The 16,960-nt window shown below is 38.6% G+C and overlaps 1 protein-coding gene across 1 annotated transcript; it reads left to right on the top strand.

The window, feature by feature from the left end:
* The first annotated feature begins 6,683 nt into the window (after positions 1 to 6,683).
* On the top strand, positions 6,684 to 16,792 carry tnfrsf1a (tumor necrosis factor receptor superfamily, member 1a). Its single transcript, XM_017415430.3, has 10 exons — positions 6,684 to 6,950; positions 9,582 to 9,663; positions 9,748 to 9,856; positions 9,951 to 10,076; positions 10,170 to 10,325; positions 10,429 to 10,507; positions 11,316 to 11,368; positions 12,713 to 12,888; positions 12,964 to 13,084; positions 14,943 to 16,792. Exons 2-10 carry the CDS (start codon positions 9,604 to 9,606, stop codon positions 15,230 to 15,232), a joined length of 1,170 nt encoding a protein of 389 aa, XP_017270919.1. The 5' UTR covers positions 6,684 to 6,950; positions 9,582 to 9,603; the 3' UTR covers positions 15,233 to 16,792.
* Positions 16,793 to 16,960: the final 168 nt, after the last annotated feature.

Raw genomic sequence — 16,960 nt, 5'->3', positions numbered from 1 at the left:
CAAAAACACTCCACAGAAATAAATTTCACTTGTCTGATTTTTTTTATATACAGATATGCATCTTTTAATGGTTTAAAATAAAAAAAATAAAAAAAGAAAAGTCTAGTTATTTCCATGCAGTGTCCAGAAAGAGGTGTTGTTCAGCTTGTAGGGCATCACAACTGCTTCCACCCACCTCCATCATCATCATCATCATATGAAATTACTTTTTGTCACAACAAAAAATAGTGGCTGGTAAAATATTTGAGTGGCTGGTAAAAAAAATTTAATTTCCATCCCGAGGGCAGGTAGCATTAAAAGGAACCCACTTTCTGCACTGATATGTTCTGCATATCCAGAACATATCAGCCACAGAGAGACAACAACCGTGCATGTTCACATTCACACATGAAGGCAACTGAGATTCTCTAAATAGCCTGGGATGCATGTTTTTAGACTCTGGTGATACCCAGAAATGCACGGGTAAACATGCAAACTTCACACAGAAGGATCTGCGTACAGATTATTAAAAAAAATATGCTTTAGTCTTCATGTAAATAATGTAAACAGACACAAATATGTTTTGTTAATTTTAAAAAAGAAATTTTAATTGAAAAACTAAAACTTGAAATTGAAAGCTTGAGTTTTAGTCAAAAACTTGAAAAAAATCAATCATGTATTCAAACTAAAAACAAGTGTCAATTTTATTTTTCAGTTAAAATAAAATATTGAAGTATTTTTAAATAAAGTATTAATTTTTATTTTTTGCTTTTCTATATTTTGATATTTGAGGACTTCGTTTTATTTTTAATTCAGTTTTTATGGTTTTAGGATCAAAGCTTATTTTTTTACAGCTTGAAATCTTTTTTTTCCCACTTTCACATCTATTTTTTACTTTCAGATCAGTTTTTTTTTTCACTTTACTTTTGGCTCCGATTTTGCGTAGGGGGCGTGGTTTCAGCTGAGAGGGGCGTGGACTAATGAGTGACAGTCCAACAAAGAAGAAAGGAGACTTTTTTTTTTTTTTTAAGCAGGAAGGAGATTTGTGTCAGTCATGTTGCCTTCAGGAGACTCGTGTTGCCTTCAGGAAACATAGGTGCTGCAAGAATGGTGGCTCAACGCTTTCTATCCACCATATGCATGTGATTGGCAGTAAACCAACTAATGCCAGTTGGTGCATTTCAGCAGCAACATTTTAAGAATGGACCTCTCTAACTCACGCACATGACCCTGAACGACCCAGAACAAAAAGGCTGCTGCAGAGTGACAGGAACAACTACTTGTTGGTGTGAAAATTACTCAGGTTGCTTAGTAATAACGAGCTAATTTACTTTGTGCTAACACCTTTCCCATAAATCTCACCTTGTGACTAGTTCTCAGTTAATTGGCAGTCTTGTGTGTGTGTGTTTTAGTGGTACCACCCTCAGCATAATTGTCCTCCTGAACTGAGTTGAGTTTTCTCAGAAACACGCTGCCACACGTGACCTTCGTTCAGCCGTGAATCAGGGCTCAGCGTTCGTAAAGGGGGGCTGCCTCATTGGGCCCTGCGATTCGAGAATGGCATCATCCCTCAACCGGAGTACACAGATGACTGAACAAGAGATGACTGAGCATCAAACGGCTCTAAAAAAACCTGGTCATACTCGACTTGGGGTTTCATTATTACAACTGCTTGACCGTAAGAGTTGATAAGTTTAAAAGAAGCTTAGAGGAGCGTTTGCCAGGAACTTGTTGACGTTTCTGTGATAAAGTAAACAGATAAACAAAAGCCACTGAACTAGTCCCCCTGCAGCTGGTCTAAAGAGGGGCTGTGCGGGAAACTCTGCGCCGTATTTTAACCTGGCAGCATGTCGAGTGCCTGCATGCTAACTGTGTATTAATTTGAAACTGTGTCAAGGAAATGAGCAAAGATAAAGACACGTTTTTCTCTTTGCTTTGACTAGGATGTGGTTTTACTGAGGAAGCACTTGACTGCGCTGAGCAAACCTTTTTTCTTCACTACATGCAAACCAGAAGGCCTCACACAGCCGAGACACTTATGAGAAAAACGTGTTTGCGCTGCTGACGCTGCCTTATCTTATTACCTTAGGTGACACTGCTGCATGACGCTCAGCGTATTTCTACTGTAAGAAAACAGATAAAAGAAACAGATAAAAACAAAAAATATATATGTTTTGTTTCTTGTTACTTAAAATAGAAGTTTCTACTGGCCAAAATACTAAACACATTTTAACAATACATGCAATTTATTACTATAAATGATTAGTTTTTCTTTTTAGGCTGAGTTATTCTGAGTCTTCTTTCCTGCAGTCACGTGTTTCCCACTCTACACCAACCCTGACTCTTCAAACGAACAAATAAAAATAAACAACTCTTTTATATCAGCAACAGCAACGTATGAATCAAAACTGATTGGACGAGTAACTGTAATTCCCAACTTTGCCACAAGATGTCACTCAATCCTTCACAATGGCCCTTTAATTTTGAAGCAGTTCATTAAACATGCAGACAGGCAAATTAAAGGGAAAGCTTAAATTTAATAAGTGAATTTGTTTGCTTTTACAGAGGTGCACCGCATCGTACTTTTTAAAAAATGAATACAAGTATGTTTAGTGGCATGTGTAAAGACCCTTAGCTTGCACTGTGGGATTTTAAATTTGTATCAAAATAGCAGGAGTAACTTTTATTTTTTTACTTTTCATGCTCACTAATCTATGTCATAAATACAAAAGAAAGTAAAACACATAAAATAAAAAGTAGAAGAACATTATATACAAAGTAATTTCTAAATCTAACAATTAAAAATATAACAAACAATCCAAAATAATAATAATAATAATAATAATAATAATAATAATAATAATAATAATAATAAACTGTTGTTATTATAATACAGACATTTATTCTAGTGTGAGGTTAAAGCTAATGTGATGATTTCTGAGTCATTCAGTTGACATGTATTTGTATGTAAAACTGGTCAGTGAGGCGGGAAAAGTGGAAACATAAACCTGAAACAAACACGTGACTTGAACTCGTCACGAGGGAGATTCTGAATGCCTCTTCTGCAAATGCAACATACTATAAATGACTGCATTAAAAAAGTCCAATGAGTTTTGAAAAGGGCTGCTTTAATGTCATCTGTGCAAACATAAACTTTAGCGTCTGTATAAGTTAGAGCATCATAACCACACAGATAATAATCTGTTCATTTCACTTTACTCGCCACATTTAATTCTTGATCTGGTAAATAAAAAGATGGAAATTTTGTGCTCTGATCCTGCTTATTATAGCTCAGATATTTTAAAGTGGGTCCTGTGGAAAGGTGTTGAACAGCTGTTGTCTTTCTTGCTCTTTACAACAAATAAATGTCAGGATTCCTGGGGTTCCTTCCTCCTTTCTTTCCTCTTCCTCTCTTCCTCCCAGGTGGAGGTGTTGAGCAGGCACCTGCAGTTTAGAGATTATCCAGCAAGTGCTGCTGTCGCCTCACTTCGGTTTAGTTTGTCACACCTGAATCTCATGATCTCCAATGGAGCAGCTGCTTAAAAAGCTGAGTGAAAGGCACTTTGGTGATGTTGGCCTCTTGGGGTTTTACTGCTTTTTGTGAGTCTTAATTTCCTTGCATCCAGGGGCGTCAAACTCAGTTACAAATTAAAACCTTATCCTAGCCTAGAGCGTGTCTCGGTCAATAGTCATTAGAAAAGTAATAAATAAGAAAAGATCAAAATTAACCTTGGGCTTTTGATGTAAAATGTCAAATTATTCATAAAGAAATAAAAAATATGTTTTCCCAATAGGATTTATGTAGAATTTAGGACAGAACTTAAAGACGAAATTTAAAAAGACATGTTTGCATTGCACATCTCCATCAACAACTTTTTCAGTTATTATTTCTTAAAAAATCACTTCATCACAATCCATCAATCCATCCTGATGACAAATCAATAAAACTGAAATCTTACTGAAAATATTTTATAAACATTCCTCTTTTGGATCTTTTGTTGAATGAAATCCCTCTGTTTCCAGACCATTGACAAACCGTCACACATTCCCACATCCATGACAATTAATCTTTTTCTAACTTTTGCCTTGTGTGTGAAGTTTGTGGCCAACATTTTGAGTCCTAAAAGTAGCTCAAACTTTTAAACAGCTACTGCAAGCCAGCTCTGTAAGGAGACAATGACCAAATAATCAGCATACATTAAATAATTAACACAGCAATCTCATCATGCATCCAGTCACTCACTCATTTAGTTTCTTAAATCATCCATCAACATTCCTCTTTGTCTAACCTCGCCCATTGAATATTAAACTAGGTGCGCATGCCTTCATACTCAATTTAACCGGCATGGTTTGATATGAATACCAACAAGGTCAAATCCTTATCAGATGTAAAGGGACTCATCTCTTTTTGAATTTAATAATTTTCTACAAATAACATCCAAAAACCACTTTGAATAAACTCTCGATTGTGTCCTGTTGCAACAAGAACAGCAACAAATCTGACATTTAGATCGGTGGGAAAGACATGAAAAAGATTACAATCAAAAATTCAGGTTAGCACGGTTTGTAGGAAATCAAAAGAGCAATACTTGTCTGCACTGAGAAGATTACGAGGTGTGATCGCACTGTTGGAATGAGAAGTCTCTGCAGAATTACATGAAACAGGATTATATTGCAGGGTGTTGTGTGTAAACATCATTACAAAGGCTGAAGGGTGTAGGAGGCCATTGGGCCAAAGGTCACGAGAATTAGTCTAATAAAATATGAAAAAGCTGAATCATTCATCTCAAGTTATTGATAAAGTGTTTTTTTTTTTTTTTGCTGCAAGTGATCAGTCTTTTCAGTGAATATAAACATCAACACTAATGTTCACTAAACACCGATCTGTGGAACATAATCTAATCTCTGAAAGATCAGTACAAAAATAGAAGAAGTGCATCAAGTCCTGTAGGTTACGTTCACCCTATCAGCTCAGTATTTATGTGTGGGGATTTAGACTTTTAAAAGAGTAAAAGGGCACCAAATAAGGGAACAATGTATTTGTTGCAACAGTTCAGATCTCTTAAAAGGAGGTTCTGTGGAAAGGTTGAGAGCAGATTATATCTTACCTGTTGTAGGTGGCACTTTATGCACGGAGCGTCAGGGTCAGCGAGGCCTCCCTTTGGAGCCTCGAACTTGTTCAAAACGCTGCTGTCTGTCTCTTAACTAGAACACGCAGAGCTGAGCACATTTCACCAACACATTTACAACCTAAAACAATAAACGATACCTCTCCAGTTTATTTCTTTGTCATTATTGTGCGAAGAGTTTTGGCAACAGCTGCTACAGATTACAGAAGATATTCATAAATAAGCAGTGGTAAATGCTACTTCTTGAATGTGTTTCTGATGCTGTGAACCTTTGATGGTTTTTGCCTAGATGGACTTTGCATTGTTGGAGCATATTTCTCAAATATTTGTAGCTTTTTGGTGTCTCTGATTTAATAGTTGACCAGACCAGACAGCCAAATTATTTGTGAGTGTAAACTGCAGCAGCAGCAGCCGTCACCTGGAGCACCTCAGGAATATGAAACATTTCTGCAGCATTAAACTCTGATTGTCAAAGAGCCAACTACAACAGGAAAGACATTAAAGGATAGATTAAATAAAATATCAAAATAACGTGTTTTCATGTTTTTCTTTCAGTTAAACGGTATCATATAACACTGCTGCAGTTGTTTTCTCTGATTTAAAATGTTAATAACTTTTTTTGAGAGTGGGGTGACTGTGTGGTTGGTGTTACCTCCTCGGTTGGTGACGTAGAAGAAGCTGCGGCCAGCTGGGGCAGACCCCTGTAGCACACTGAGGAAGTTACTGTCACAGTGTTTATCAGGAAAAGAAAAGAAGAAGCATAAGATTAAAAAGTAAATTTTATTAACAAGAGTATCGGTTTAAAAAACATGTTGTTTGGTTTTCATCTGAATTGATGTTATCGGGAACTCAAGCCCCACATTTCACAAGGGCAAACCCGAGCTTTACAGTAATGTCACACAGTCTTTAAGGAGTTCCCATCCGGACAGTAGGGGGGTGCCAGTGCCGGTCAGACAACATGAGGTTGCCGTGCCAGTCAGACAGGTGGAGGGTGCCAGTCAGACAACAGGAGGCTGCTGGTGCCGGTCAGACAACAAGAGGGTGCCGGTCAGATGGCAGGAGGCTGCTGGTGCCGGTCAGACAGGTGGAGGGGGCTGATGCCGGTCAGGAGGGTGCCGGTGCCGGTCAGACTGATGACTGCCAGTCACCCGATTGACTGTGAATTTCACCAGGAACAAAAGTATGCTTTCGTGTCCTTTGAGAAGCTGAAGAATGGCACAGCTGTTGCAGCTTCAGGTCAGTTTACACAATTAATTGCAACGCACTCAACCATTTCCCCAACACAGTATCTATATTTGGTATTTATTGCCTTGTTCTCGTTCCTAAGTTTGGCACGTGATACTCACACTTCCAAGTGATCAAATGCCAAAGAGACCCTAGTAATTGTTTTTTTTTTTCAATCTTTGATTATTAACTGTAAATTAGTGTAATTTTTATATGACTTTCTTTTGATTTATGTTGGCTTCCAAACAATTTTCATTTCCCCTTTAACTGCGCACGACCTTCCCACGGAACCCCGCTTTAAAGTGTCCGAACTGTTGCTTTAAAGGACGACCGTGCTCGTGTGACAGAGAGCCTTTTGCCCGTGCGCTTGAGGCGGGCTCGGGTTTAGTTTTTGTTGGTCTTCTTGCCCAACTCGCCTTGGCAATTCCTTGAAACACGCCGGTGACGCAGCTATTTCCCGTTTGGGTCCGCCTCCGCATCCTCAGACGGGCAGCGGCTCCAAGCACCGCTCTGATTTCAGCAAAGCAAAAATAAAACTTTTATCAACCTAAACTCCGAGATCCGATGCATAAGGCTGGAATCTAATCTGGACCCCTCTCTGTGGTCGGAGTTGTTCAGGTAAGAGACTCTGAGCTCTTTACGCACGGCTGTGGGAAGAGATTCGTATCTGAGCGCGGGGGGGGGGGGGTTCGTAGGCGTTGTGTGGTTCGCTAAATCGAAACTAGTTAATAAAAGACGTTTTTGGGTTCATATTGACATCCGGCCAACGTTATAGCCTCTTTGTTTATTTGTGAGGTTAGCTTTTATAAAGGGGGGGTTAAGTTAAAGTGAGTCGGGTCTTTCTGCGCCACAGGGAAGTGAAAGTTTGTGCCCAAAACATGGTGGCGCAGTGATCAGTGCGTGACAGCCCAAATCCACAGGAATACACTCTACTAACGAGTTCCACAACAGCTGGGCTTTAACAAAAGTATGTTATTGCCCCTTGCTTTTCATTTTGTGAGAATTAATGAGAATTTGCTGCTTTCTGTTCTAACCCTGGTTCAGATATAGCCTAAATATGACTTTATGTATATAATCTATCAAAACTGCATCACTAAAAACTTTTGGAGTGGGTTGATCAGATGGAGTAAATCAGGATATTGTTCCCCATCTTTCAGCAGCTGGATCAGGATGAAACTTCAAGAATCATTGATGAATAACTAATAATAATAATAATAATAAACTCTGCAGTATAATACTTTAGGTAAAAGTGGCCCGCTCCCTGTATGCCAGAGTTTTGATGTTGATTAGCTGCGGTGGCCATCTTGGTAATCAGTTGTAGATGCAGCTTCAACGATTGCTCTCTGAGAGTTTCATTATTACCCATTCAGTGGTTCATGAGATATTTAGCAAACAGACACACACACAGAGCAAGGAGGTGGGCAATAATTACAAAGAAAAGAGTTATGGTTAGGATGTGGTTACTGAATGTGCCACTTGAGTAAAATTCATGTTATCAAAATGAATGACGCCTCTTCTGTATAAAAAACTCGCGTTGACTCGAGAGTCTGAATCACTTCAGGTGAAGTTCAACACATTCCAGCCAGTTTGGTGCTTTTTATGCCTCAGAATGCTTTTTTTTTTTGTGGAAAATTTATTGTTGAAAATGAGTTCCGATATGTTACAAAGCACAGCCTCAGCTGACATGAAAGAGAGCATTGTTTTGGATTCTTCTTCTGTGTTTTAATCAGACGTTATTTCAGTTTCAAAGTACAGGTCTGTTATCTTTGCAGATTCCTGAATAGTTTATGTTTAATCAAACGGCTCTGCAGGCTTGACAACAAGGACTGGAGAAACTGATTGTTTTGTTTTATTTTACTGGGAAAACAGAGTGTGGACTGAGCACTGGAAGTTACCGAAGAACCAGAAACTGAGCCGTTAAAGGCTAAAAGAAGCAGAAGACTAGCTAAAGGATAAAAGTTGGAAAATTATAACTAACAGCTAAAAGTAGCAAAAGAGTAGCTAGACGCTAAATGTGGCAAAAGGCTAGCGAAAAGTGTCAAAATGTTAGTTAAAGTATGAAAAGGCTCGCTAAAAGTAGCAGAATAATAGGTAAAACCTAAAAGTAGCATAAAAAGATAGTAACTACAGTATGTTCAGCAGATTTCAAACAGAACAATGTTTTGGAGGGAATTCAAGCGATCTCAGTGTATTTCTGTGGGGCAAATATTTATAAATAAAGAAAACATTTTTGAAAAGTATAAAAGTTACAAAAACTAAAAGTCAGAGCTCCCATCTCCTAAATGAGCTGAACGTTTTGATTTATTAATGGCTAACATAGCACAAAGTGTGCAGAAATAAAAACATACAGAAAAACAAACAAAAAACAATAGTGTGAATGCCGAACCAGCCACTAGGGAGCACAAGCCAGTGTCCGAAGCTTGGGTGAATAAATGGTGAGGGCTGTCAGGAACGGCACACTTTTGCCAAAACAAACACGTGAGTCCATCCAAGCGCTGCAGTTGAAAGACGAGGACTGAAAGTCAACCACAGAGTACCTGTGTGTGAATGAGAGGGTGGCAGGTGGAGCAGTGAGGATAGCAGAGGTCACAAAGGTCAAGGGTCGACTGTCCAGGAGGGCGGGGAGTGTGGTAAAGAGGTGAAGAAGAGAGTCCAGGCAGGATGGAGCGGATGGAGAAAAGTTTCAGGAGTGATTTGTGACAAAATGATGGCAGCAGATGTTAAAGTAAAGGTTTACAGGACAGTGGTGACAGCAGCCATGTTGGACGGTTTGGAGACAAAAAAGACAGGAGACAGAACAGGTGAAGATGTTGAGGTTCTCCTTGGACAGGATTAGGAATGAGGTCATCAGAGGTACAGCACAGGTTGAAGGACTGGGAGATAAAGTTAGAGAAGCCAGACTGAGATGGTTTGGACATGTGCAGAGGAGGGACAGTGGGTATATTGGTAGAAGGATGTTAGAGACAAAGAGGAGACATATGGATGCAGTTAGAGAGGACATGGAGGTAGTTGAACAGAGGACACAGAGGACAGAGTTAGACGGAGGAGGAGGACTCACTGTGGCGACTCCTGAAGAAGGAACAACTGGAAGAAAAAGAAGAGTTCATAACTTGTGTGGTAAAAATCAGCATTAGAACTCTAGACAGCTTTTGCCTGGAACTCTTATATTGTTCAAATTAAATTTAAGGACATTTTTGATAATCAGTAATATTTAAGGTGTAATACACTGCTTACACTCTTCTTCTACAGATGGATTGAATCAAATCCGTAAATGATGGCGGGAACAGGACACCAAGGACGATGCAGTGTTGCCATCTTTCTGCTCCTCGTGGTGAGAATTCCTTCAAGTGCAACGCAAGACTACATGACATTTTACTAAAAACGAATAACCTTAAGTGTCCTATTTTCATTGTAGTGCGAGAACATCTCTGCATCTACACCTAAACCAGATTTAGAGAAAAAGCAATGTCCAGCTGGGGACTATGTCAGTGCAAGAAATGTATGTTGCAACAAATGCCCTGCAGGTACTGTTTGCACACGGACTCACCGGCAATTTATTTAAAATCGTGCAAAGTCTTAACTTTGTTGTAATTAACGTGTGGCGTCCATATTTTTCAGGTTTTAAGCTTAAATCTGAGTGTCCCGGTGAAGGTCAGAGAAGTAACTGTGAACTCTGTCCCGAACGTCAGTTCAACGACAAGATCAACCACTTTCCCAACTGCAGAAAGTGCCGAGTCTGCAAAGGTTCAACATTTACCTTTTCTTACTTAATCTCTCTGCTCTTAAATAACATCAAGTCAAAGCTTATTCACTCTGTTGTCCTTATCTTGTTCGCAGAATCAAATTTTGAGTATGAGGTATCACCTTGTAAAAATGACCGAAACGCTGTTTGCCGCTGTATGGACGGTTATTACAAACATGTAATCGATTCAGGAACATACGACTGTCTCAGATGTAAGGAATGTAGAGAAAATGAAAGGAAAAATCAAACATGTAAGTCTTAAAACTTTGCTGCTGTAATAAATTAAACAACCCCGTGGTCACATCTCATGCATCTTTCAGTTCACTTAAATCAACCCTGTTTTGTTTTCCACAGGTACACCTGAACGAAACACCGTGTGTGAGTGTAAGGAGAACTACCACAGAGTCAAAAACAAGTGTGAACCCTGCAGGAAGTGAGTAATCACGCTGCTTTATTTGGTCGTGTCTTTTTTGTTCCCATCTCTCTGTTTGGGAATGTTTTATTTAACATTTAATTGGGGAAGTTGGTCCGTAGAATCGAAACTTGCAGCACACTTCCGAGTTTGTTCAACCTTTCCATTCGTTGGCGACACAAGAGAGAAGTTGCAAAACACTCAAGAGTTGCTCACTGACGTTTTTTGAGTAACTAAAAAAAAACTTGTTTAATAAATCTACCTATATTATTATTTGTTGATTTATTTATTTATTTATTCTGCCTTCCTGCTTTTCTGATTGACATCCTCTAATGTTTAAATCTAGAGTTAGCAGTTTCAAACCAAAAACAAAAACAAAAAAAGTCTGAGATCACAAAGCTAAACATTATAAATCAAAATAGATAAGGCAATGATAAGAATGTGAAACATTTAAAAAAACGTAGTCGTGGTCAACCATTAGTTCTTATCAGTCCTAAAAAGCTGATGTTTTTGTCAGCTTTTGTGGTTTTTCTTATCAACGATCTTTGACACAAACTAAACAGGGAACCACAAGGAGAGGAACCGATTGCACATACATCCCATAGTTTCAGCATTTTTGCATAAACACATTGAATGTAGCATTTGTTCGTGAATGTGACAAAATCTGGTTCAGGAACAGTTTAAGTGCCATGGTAACCTTTGAAACCGTAGCTACAGAAAGCTGGTGTTAAAAAAAAAAAATACATGTCAGCCTTTATGTTAATGACTTCCTCTGAAGACGTGCTACTTCCTCCTCAGTGTTGTGAAATGTCCTCTTTGTTCTCCACAGTTGTACCACAAACTGCGCCAATCTATGTGTGAAGGTTACACAAGTTACAGAAGGTGAGCTCAAACCTGGGCAGTTTTCATATGAAACAATCAACACACTAATTACTACATTACCAACAGACATACAGTAATTTTATACAAGATGTTCTGCTGCCAAACTCCACTTTACTCAATTAAAGAGGGTAAACTGAATAAATAGCTTGAATAAAGGTCCTTCATTTAACACGTAGTTTCCAAAAACCTTAAATATAGATCTTTTCCTTACATTGTTTGGACTCAGTCAGACGAGGCTGTAAACGTTCAAACTAAAGGAGCAGCAGTAGTTGTGACGGTGGACCTTCAGTGTGTACAGCACTTCTCCTTTTTCTGTAGTTTCAGTCATGACCATCAGGCCTGGGAGAAACTTTGTCATTACTGGTCACAACCTTTCAAAACTGAACTAAACTCTCGAATAAAATCATTTTTCTCCCCATTTATGTTCAGTGTCAAAATGTGCTTAGAAGAAATAAATAAGATATTTAAATATTGTGGTGTGTTTAAGAGACACAGTAACGTTCAAAGGCCTTGAGTCATTTCGTAACTTTTTAAACTTTGTTTCCAGGCAGCCAGACTTTCCTAAAATCTTTCAAAGTGATCTTCATCAATTATTTTTTTGTTTGTTTTAGATTTCAGACAGCCTTTCAAAGCTCTTCTTTAAATTTTGGTTGTTTTTTCATCCATTTCCTGTCCAGTGCCTGCCCATTGTCAGAGATTTTATTTTTTATTTTTTGCTAACCTGTGAAATCAGAAATACAAAAGCTTCTAAACTCATAAGATGAATCCAGTGTTGTATCTCCAACTAACACAACTTACCATAGTACTGGTTGTAAAATTGGCACTTATTTTCACAAAGATGCGATTTACAAAAGCACTTCTTTGGCTGAATCCATAAAAATACTAAAGATAACACGTAAATGGTATTTTAACACCAAAAAGGTGGTTTCCACAAAAGGCACAAGCTGAAAGCTGGACATGCAGCTAATGAAGCATCCTGTGTCAGGTCTTTAATGGATTTTTTTTCTCCCTAATTCTTAAATACATGACTGTTTATCTGCTGCGGATAGTTTGTTAGATCTGACATTTCTCCTTATGTCCTCCAGTTGCCCAGTTTACTAAATTTTTAATATTCTGTCATGATTGGCTAGAAAGACTGGACAGAAAAGCATCCAAAACCCCAAACAAAATCTTTAAAAGATCACCAGGACTTTTGATGACCTCTTTTAAAGATTACAAAGCTGTCTGGCACCTTGGAAGCAAAGATTTAGAAGTAGTTTAAAACTTTTGCACATCACTTTGTTGACAGCAGAATGTAAAGTCTGGATCTTTAACAGTGGTGTTCCTCTCTGGTTCCTCATTCAGCTCCTAAAGGGAAACATAATCTGATCATAAACATCATTGCTGGATCTGCTGCTGTGGTTTTTGTTTTGCTGGTGGTGGTGGTTTTCATCACTTTCGTAGCTACCAAACGATTTACCAAGAAGAAGATGCTGAGCCAGTCCTCCCAACATGCAGATGTTCCCAAAGAAACGAAAGAGGTATCTTGATGCGACCATCCGTTGGCACTTATATCAGTTTGGTGCACGTTTACATGTTCTGCTTTTTTCTTCAAGCATCTCCTGGTTGACATGAACGAACCTGCAGAGGTCATCAGTCTGAAGGCCACGGGTCTAAATCCTGTGAACGATCAGGAGTCAGTGAAGCTGCCTGACTGCGTGCCTCTGGAGATTAGGAGTGAGTATACGGGATTAGGCACGGGCCGGTTTGAGATTCTGACGGTGTGGTAACCTTGAGCAAAAACGTCACTGCCTCATGGTTTTAGGGTCTTAAAACAAAAAATTAAAAATGCATCACATTCTGCCTTTATTTAAAAACAAAAACGAAACTAGTGTTACTTTTGCTGCCTAAATAAAATCACATTGTGCCTAAAAATGATCATCATAGAGGTGTGACAGTATAATAATGCTAAATGGTTTATTTTTTTGTAGTTACTTTAATTTAAGATATAAATGAGGAGACAGCTTTTTCCTGCACTCAGGACAGATTTGAAACCCAATTTGTGATCAACTTTTTTATTATTGACATTTTCATTTATGACGACATTTACGATCAAGGCTGAAATTTTATTTTGTTCAAAAGTATTAAGAATAATTTCAAATTTTATTTAATCTAGTGTCAGCTAAAACACCAGGCTCAACAGGCTTCTTAATTTGTATTTCTAAAGTAATTGTGCCTGTTATTCACAATATTTCTGCTTTTCTGCTGTTTGTAAAGTGAAGCTGTTGTCGTGAAAAAAAAAATCAACAAGTAGTGAGATGTCTGTTTCAGAGAATCAGGAGAAAGATCAATCTTTGTCTTTGAAAAATAATTTTATTATGAAGGCAAAAGAGCGTTCAGAGACCCGACTCACTGAACGCAGTCAGGAGAAAAACAACACACACTTTTATAGGGAGGCTTCATCACATCATTGTCAGCCACACTTTTACAGAGTTATTGAGCAGCTTCGATTCTCACGTAGAAGATCTGATAATAACTGGGAGTGAGGAAGCACTGAGAAGAAATCAGCTAAGGCTGCTACAAAAACGAGTAAGGGAGGACCAGAGTCTTCCTCAGTTCCCCCAGAGAACAAAGAACTTGATACTAAAAAACATTAAGTCTTCACTTGTCCAGACAAGAATCATAATTATTGTTATACATTTTACTATAAAAAAGAACAACATTAAAATTTTCCATTACACTGTACAGAAGAAACATTTTGTTTCTGGCATCTTTAAAAGGGTAAGAACGGTGAGAGGGGAACATCTGTGGCTTTGTCACCGTACCTTTTTTAAAACACTTTTTGGCATCCTGTATCTTTAACACAGCACAGAAAAAGATTGCAGGTTATTTCAAATGTTACTGCCTAACCAGCCCAACATCAGTCTGTTTTCCAGGTTAAGAAAATAAAATACCTCTTTAATCCAGCTTGTATATGTAGGTGGAGCCGCAGATGTCCAGGTTAGCAGTATTAGCCACCTGGAATGCTCTCAAGCTGTTTTTAGCAGGAGAGAGTAAATCAGGTGGACCGCACACCGAATGAGGCAGTGAAGACAGCGATGGGCACGATGTCCTCTCCAGTTACGTCACATAAAGTCAGAAAAATGTCAGATCAGAAACTTTTCATGGAGGGACAGCTACAAACCATGGAAGTAATTTGCTGTGGCCTGTCGGCATCGTTCACACAGAGAGGTTTTTGAAAAATATTTAAACATATGGAATCTCGTTGTGGGGTCAGGTTGTGGAAACAATTAAAAATCATCAGAGGGTTAGGAAGAGCCGGAAAGTATTGGGATGAGCTCTGGACATAAGCTTGAAGGTGACTGAAAATATGTCCTTTAGAGGGAGAGAGAATTTATTTTCAAGCTGCTGAAAAGAAGCAAAAGTAGGATCAACTTTTGGATCTCTCCAGGTTTTTACACCGTGACTTTTTAACACTGTGTCAAACCTTGAAACCGGTAATTGGCCCATGCCTACATGGCACTGTGAGCTGGCTTCAGCGAGCATAAACCTTCTGATCTAACTCCTCCACCTCTCTTCTCCTCCACCTCTGCAGTCCCTGACCTCATCTACGCGGTGCTGGATCTGGTCCCCGTGTCGCAGGTGAAGCAGCTGGCGCGCTTGCTCGGCGTGAGGGACAGGGAGATCGAGCAAGAGGAGACGGACCACAGGTCCTGCCGGGAGGCTCACTACCAGATGCTGCGGGTGTGGGCCGAGAGAGGCACGCGAGAGGGGAGGGACGAAATGTTACACCGGCCGCTTCTGGAGGAGCTCTTAGACAAACTGAGACAGATGCACCTGGGTCGGGCTGCCGAGGAACTGGAGACAAAGTATCCCATTCAGTGATGCAGGGCGCTCGCCAAGTTGGACAAAAAAGAAAAGCTTTATGAGACCAAGTATTGTTCGCTCTGAGACTCGCTGCAGAGCGAACAAACGGATAAGGTGCTACAAGCGAAGAATCAGGCCGATGAGACTGAGAATTCTACCTCTCATCCTGCCAGCCAAGAACTATGATCACCAAACAAGTACGAGCAAAAGGATCAAAGAAAACTGGACTATAATTTTTTCAAACTTTGTTTTTTTTATATATAAAAAGCCAAAATGCTTTCTGAGAGGTAGCTGTCAAGACTGATCAAATACAAAAGTTATGAAGCTAGTTCTCATTTATTTTATCTTAAAGTTAAGGAACCTCTGTTTAAAATCAACTAAATCTGCTCACAAGCATTTCTATATAACTTGTTTTTAACATCAAGGTGAAAATATAAGTATAGGGTTTTGGGGGAAGTTATATCTCTGTCTCCAATTGGGCTTTTTTTTTGTTTTGTTTTGTTGTTGGATGAAAATTGTGAATATTTTCCTCATTTGATGAGGTATTTTTGTCCCTTTATGGTGCAACCAAGACTGCTTTTATGACTGAGACCAGATCAGTTTAAACACAAATACCATACAGTACAAATGCCTGATTAAAGGGTAAATCAAATTGCCAAGTTTTGCTCGATAATACGAAATGCTCTCTGCAAATCTTGAAGTTTTATTTGAATTTCTAAAAGCTGCAACTGCATCTCACCAGCAGAACCTGTTTTGTTTCTACTTGTTCATCTTTATCAGCATAATTCAGGGCTGATATTCAAAAATAACAGATGCAGAAGATGAATAATAATCACCCAAGTTTGTAACACAAATTTAGGTTAAATACTAACAATGTCATGTTTTGAATTTGTGCATAATAAATGCTTTAGTCAAACGATCTGCGATGTAACGGGTTTAAACATCTGGTGAAAAGGTTCCTGCCTTCCTGGTCATTTTCTTATACTGCTCATGTTGAAGAACAATGTGTCTTTGAAATGAAACGTGTTTTTTTTTCAAAATAACTTAAGGGTTTTCAAACAAAATTTCTAGATTTGCATCGAACTCATAAATTCAACCTACATGCAAAAAAAAACATTTTTTTGTCAAATTTTGCCGCTTTTTTGCAAACTGTTTTTGTGACGAAAAGAACTGATCTGTCAGTTTTATTGTTGTTGCAGTTATTTCATGAGTCTCTAATTTCATAGATTAATGAACTTTATATGTGGCTGATTGTATTTTGTATATTTTTTTTTTACAGATCCTTATATTTGTATTCAGAGTTATAGGGATTTTACCTTAAGTGTCATTTTATTTATCACCTAAGCTAATCATTTTTGTTTGTTTGTTTATTGTCATTTTACAGTGTTTTAAAGATAAACTCTTTGAGAAATGGTCTTTCTGTTGAAGGAAATACCAAATTCAATGATGACTAATTAACCAGCATCATAGAACTAACTGGTAACGCATTAATAGTCGTTTCCAGTTACTTGACAGCAAAAAAAAAAAAAAAGGATCTACTTTATTAAACATAACAAAGCTGAGGAAGTTTGTTGTTCCTCCTTGGCACGGAGCAGAGCCTTCCATGTTTTGCAGGCTTTTTACTGCCTCAGTGGCATTCTTTTCAGCCCCATTATAAAAGCATTATTCACGAGTGTTTCACAGAACAGGACACGCCTCGTCTCGAGCCACTTTTATATCGACACGGCCTACAGATTCAGATACAAA

The sequence above is a fragment of the Kryptolebias marmoratus genome, linkage group LG16 (assembly GCF_001649575.2).
Source record: "Kryptolebias marmoratus isolate JLee-2015 linkage group LG16, ASM164957v2, whole genome shotgun sequence".
NCBI lineage: Eukaryota > Metazoa > Chordata > Actinopteri > Cyprinodontiformes > Rivulidae > Kryptolebias > Kryptolebias marmoratus.
The sequence above is the reverse complement of the archived record's forward strand: the minus strand, read 5'-3'. Positions and strand labels throughout refer to the sequence as shown.

Coding starts and splice junctions, on each gene's coding strand:
- tnfrsf1a (XM_017415430.3), top strand. CDS start 9,604: ATGATGGCGGGAACAGGACACCAAGGACGATGCAGTGTTGCCATCTTT. Junction 10,077..10,169: donor AAAGTGCCGAGTCTGCAAAG/GTTCAACATTTA, acceptor TCTTGTTCGCAG/AATCAAATTTTGAGTATGAG. Junction 10,508..11,315: donor AAGTGTGAACCCTGCAGGAA/GTGAGTAATCAC, acceptor TGTTCTCCACAG/TTGTACCACAAACTGCGCCA.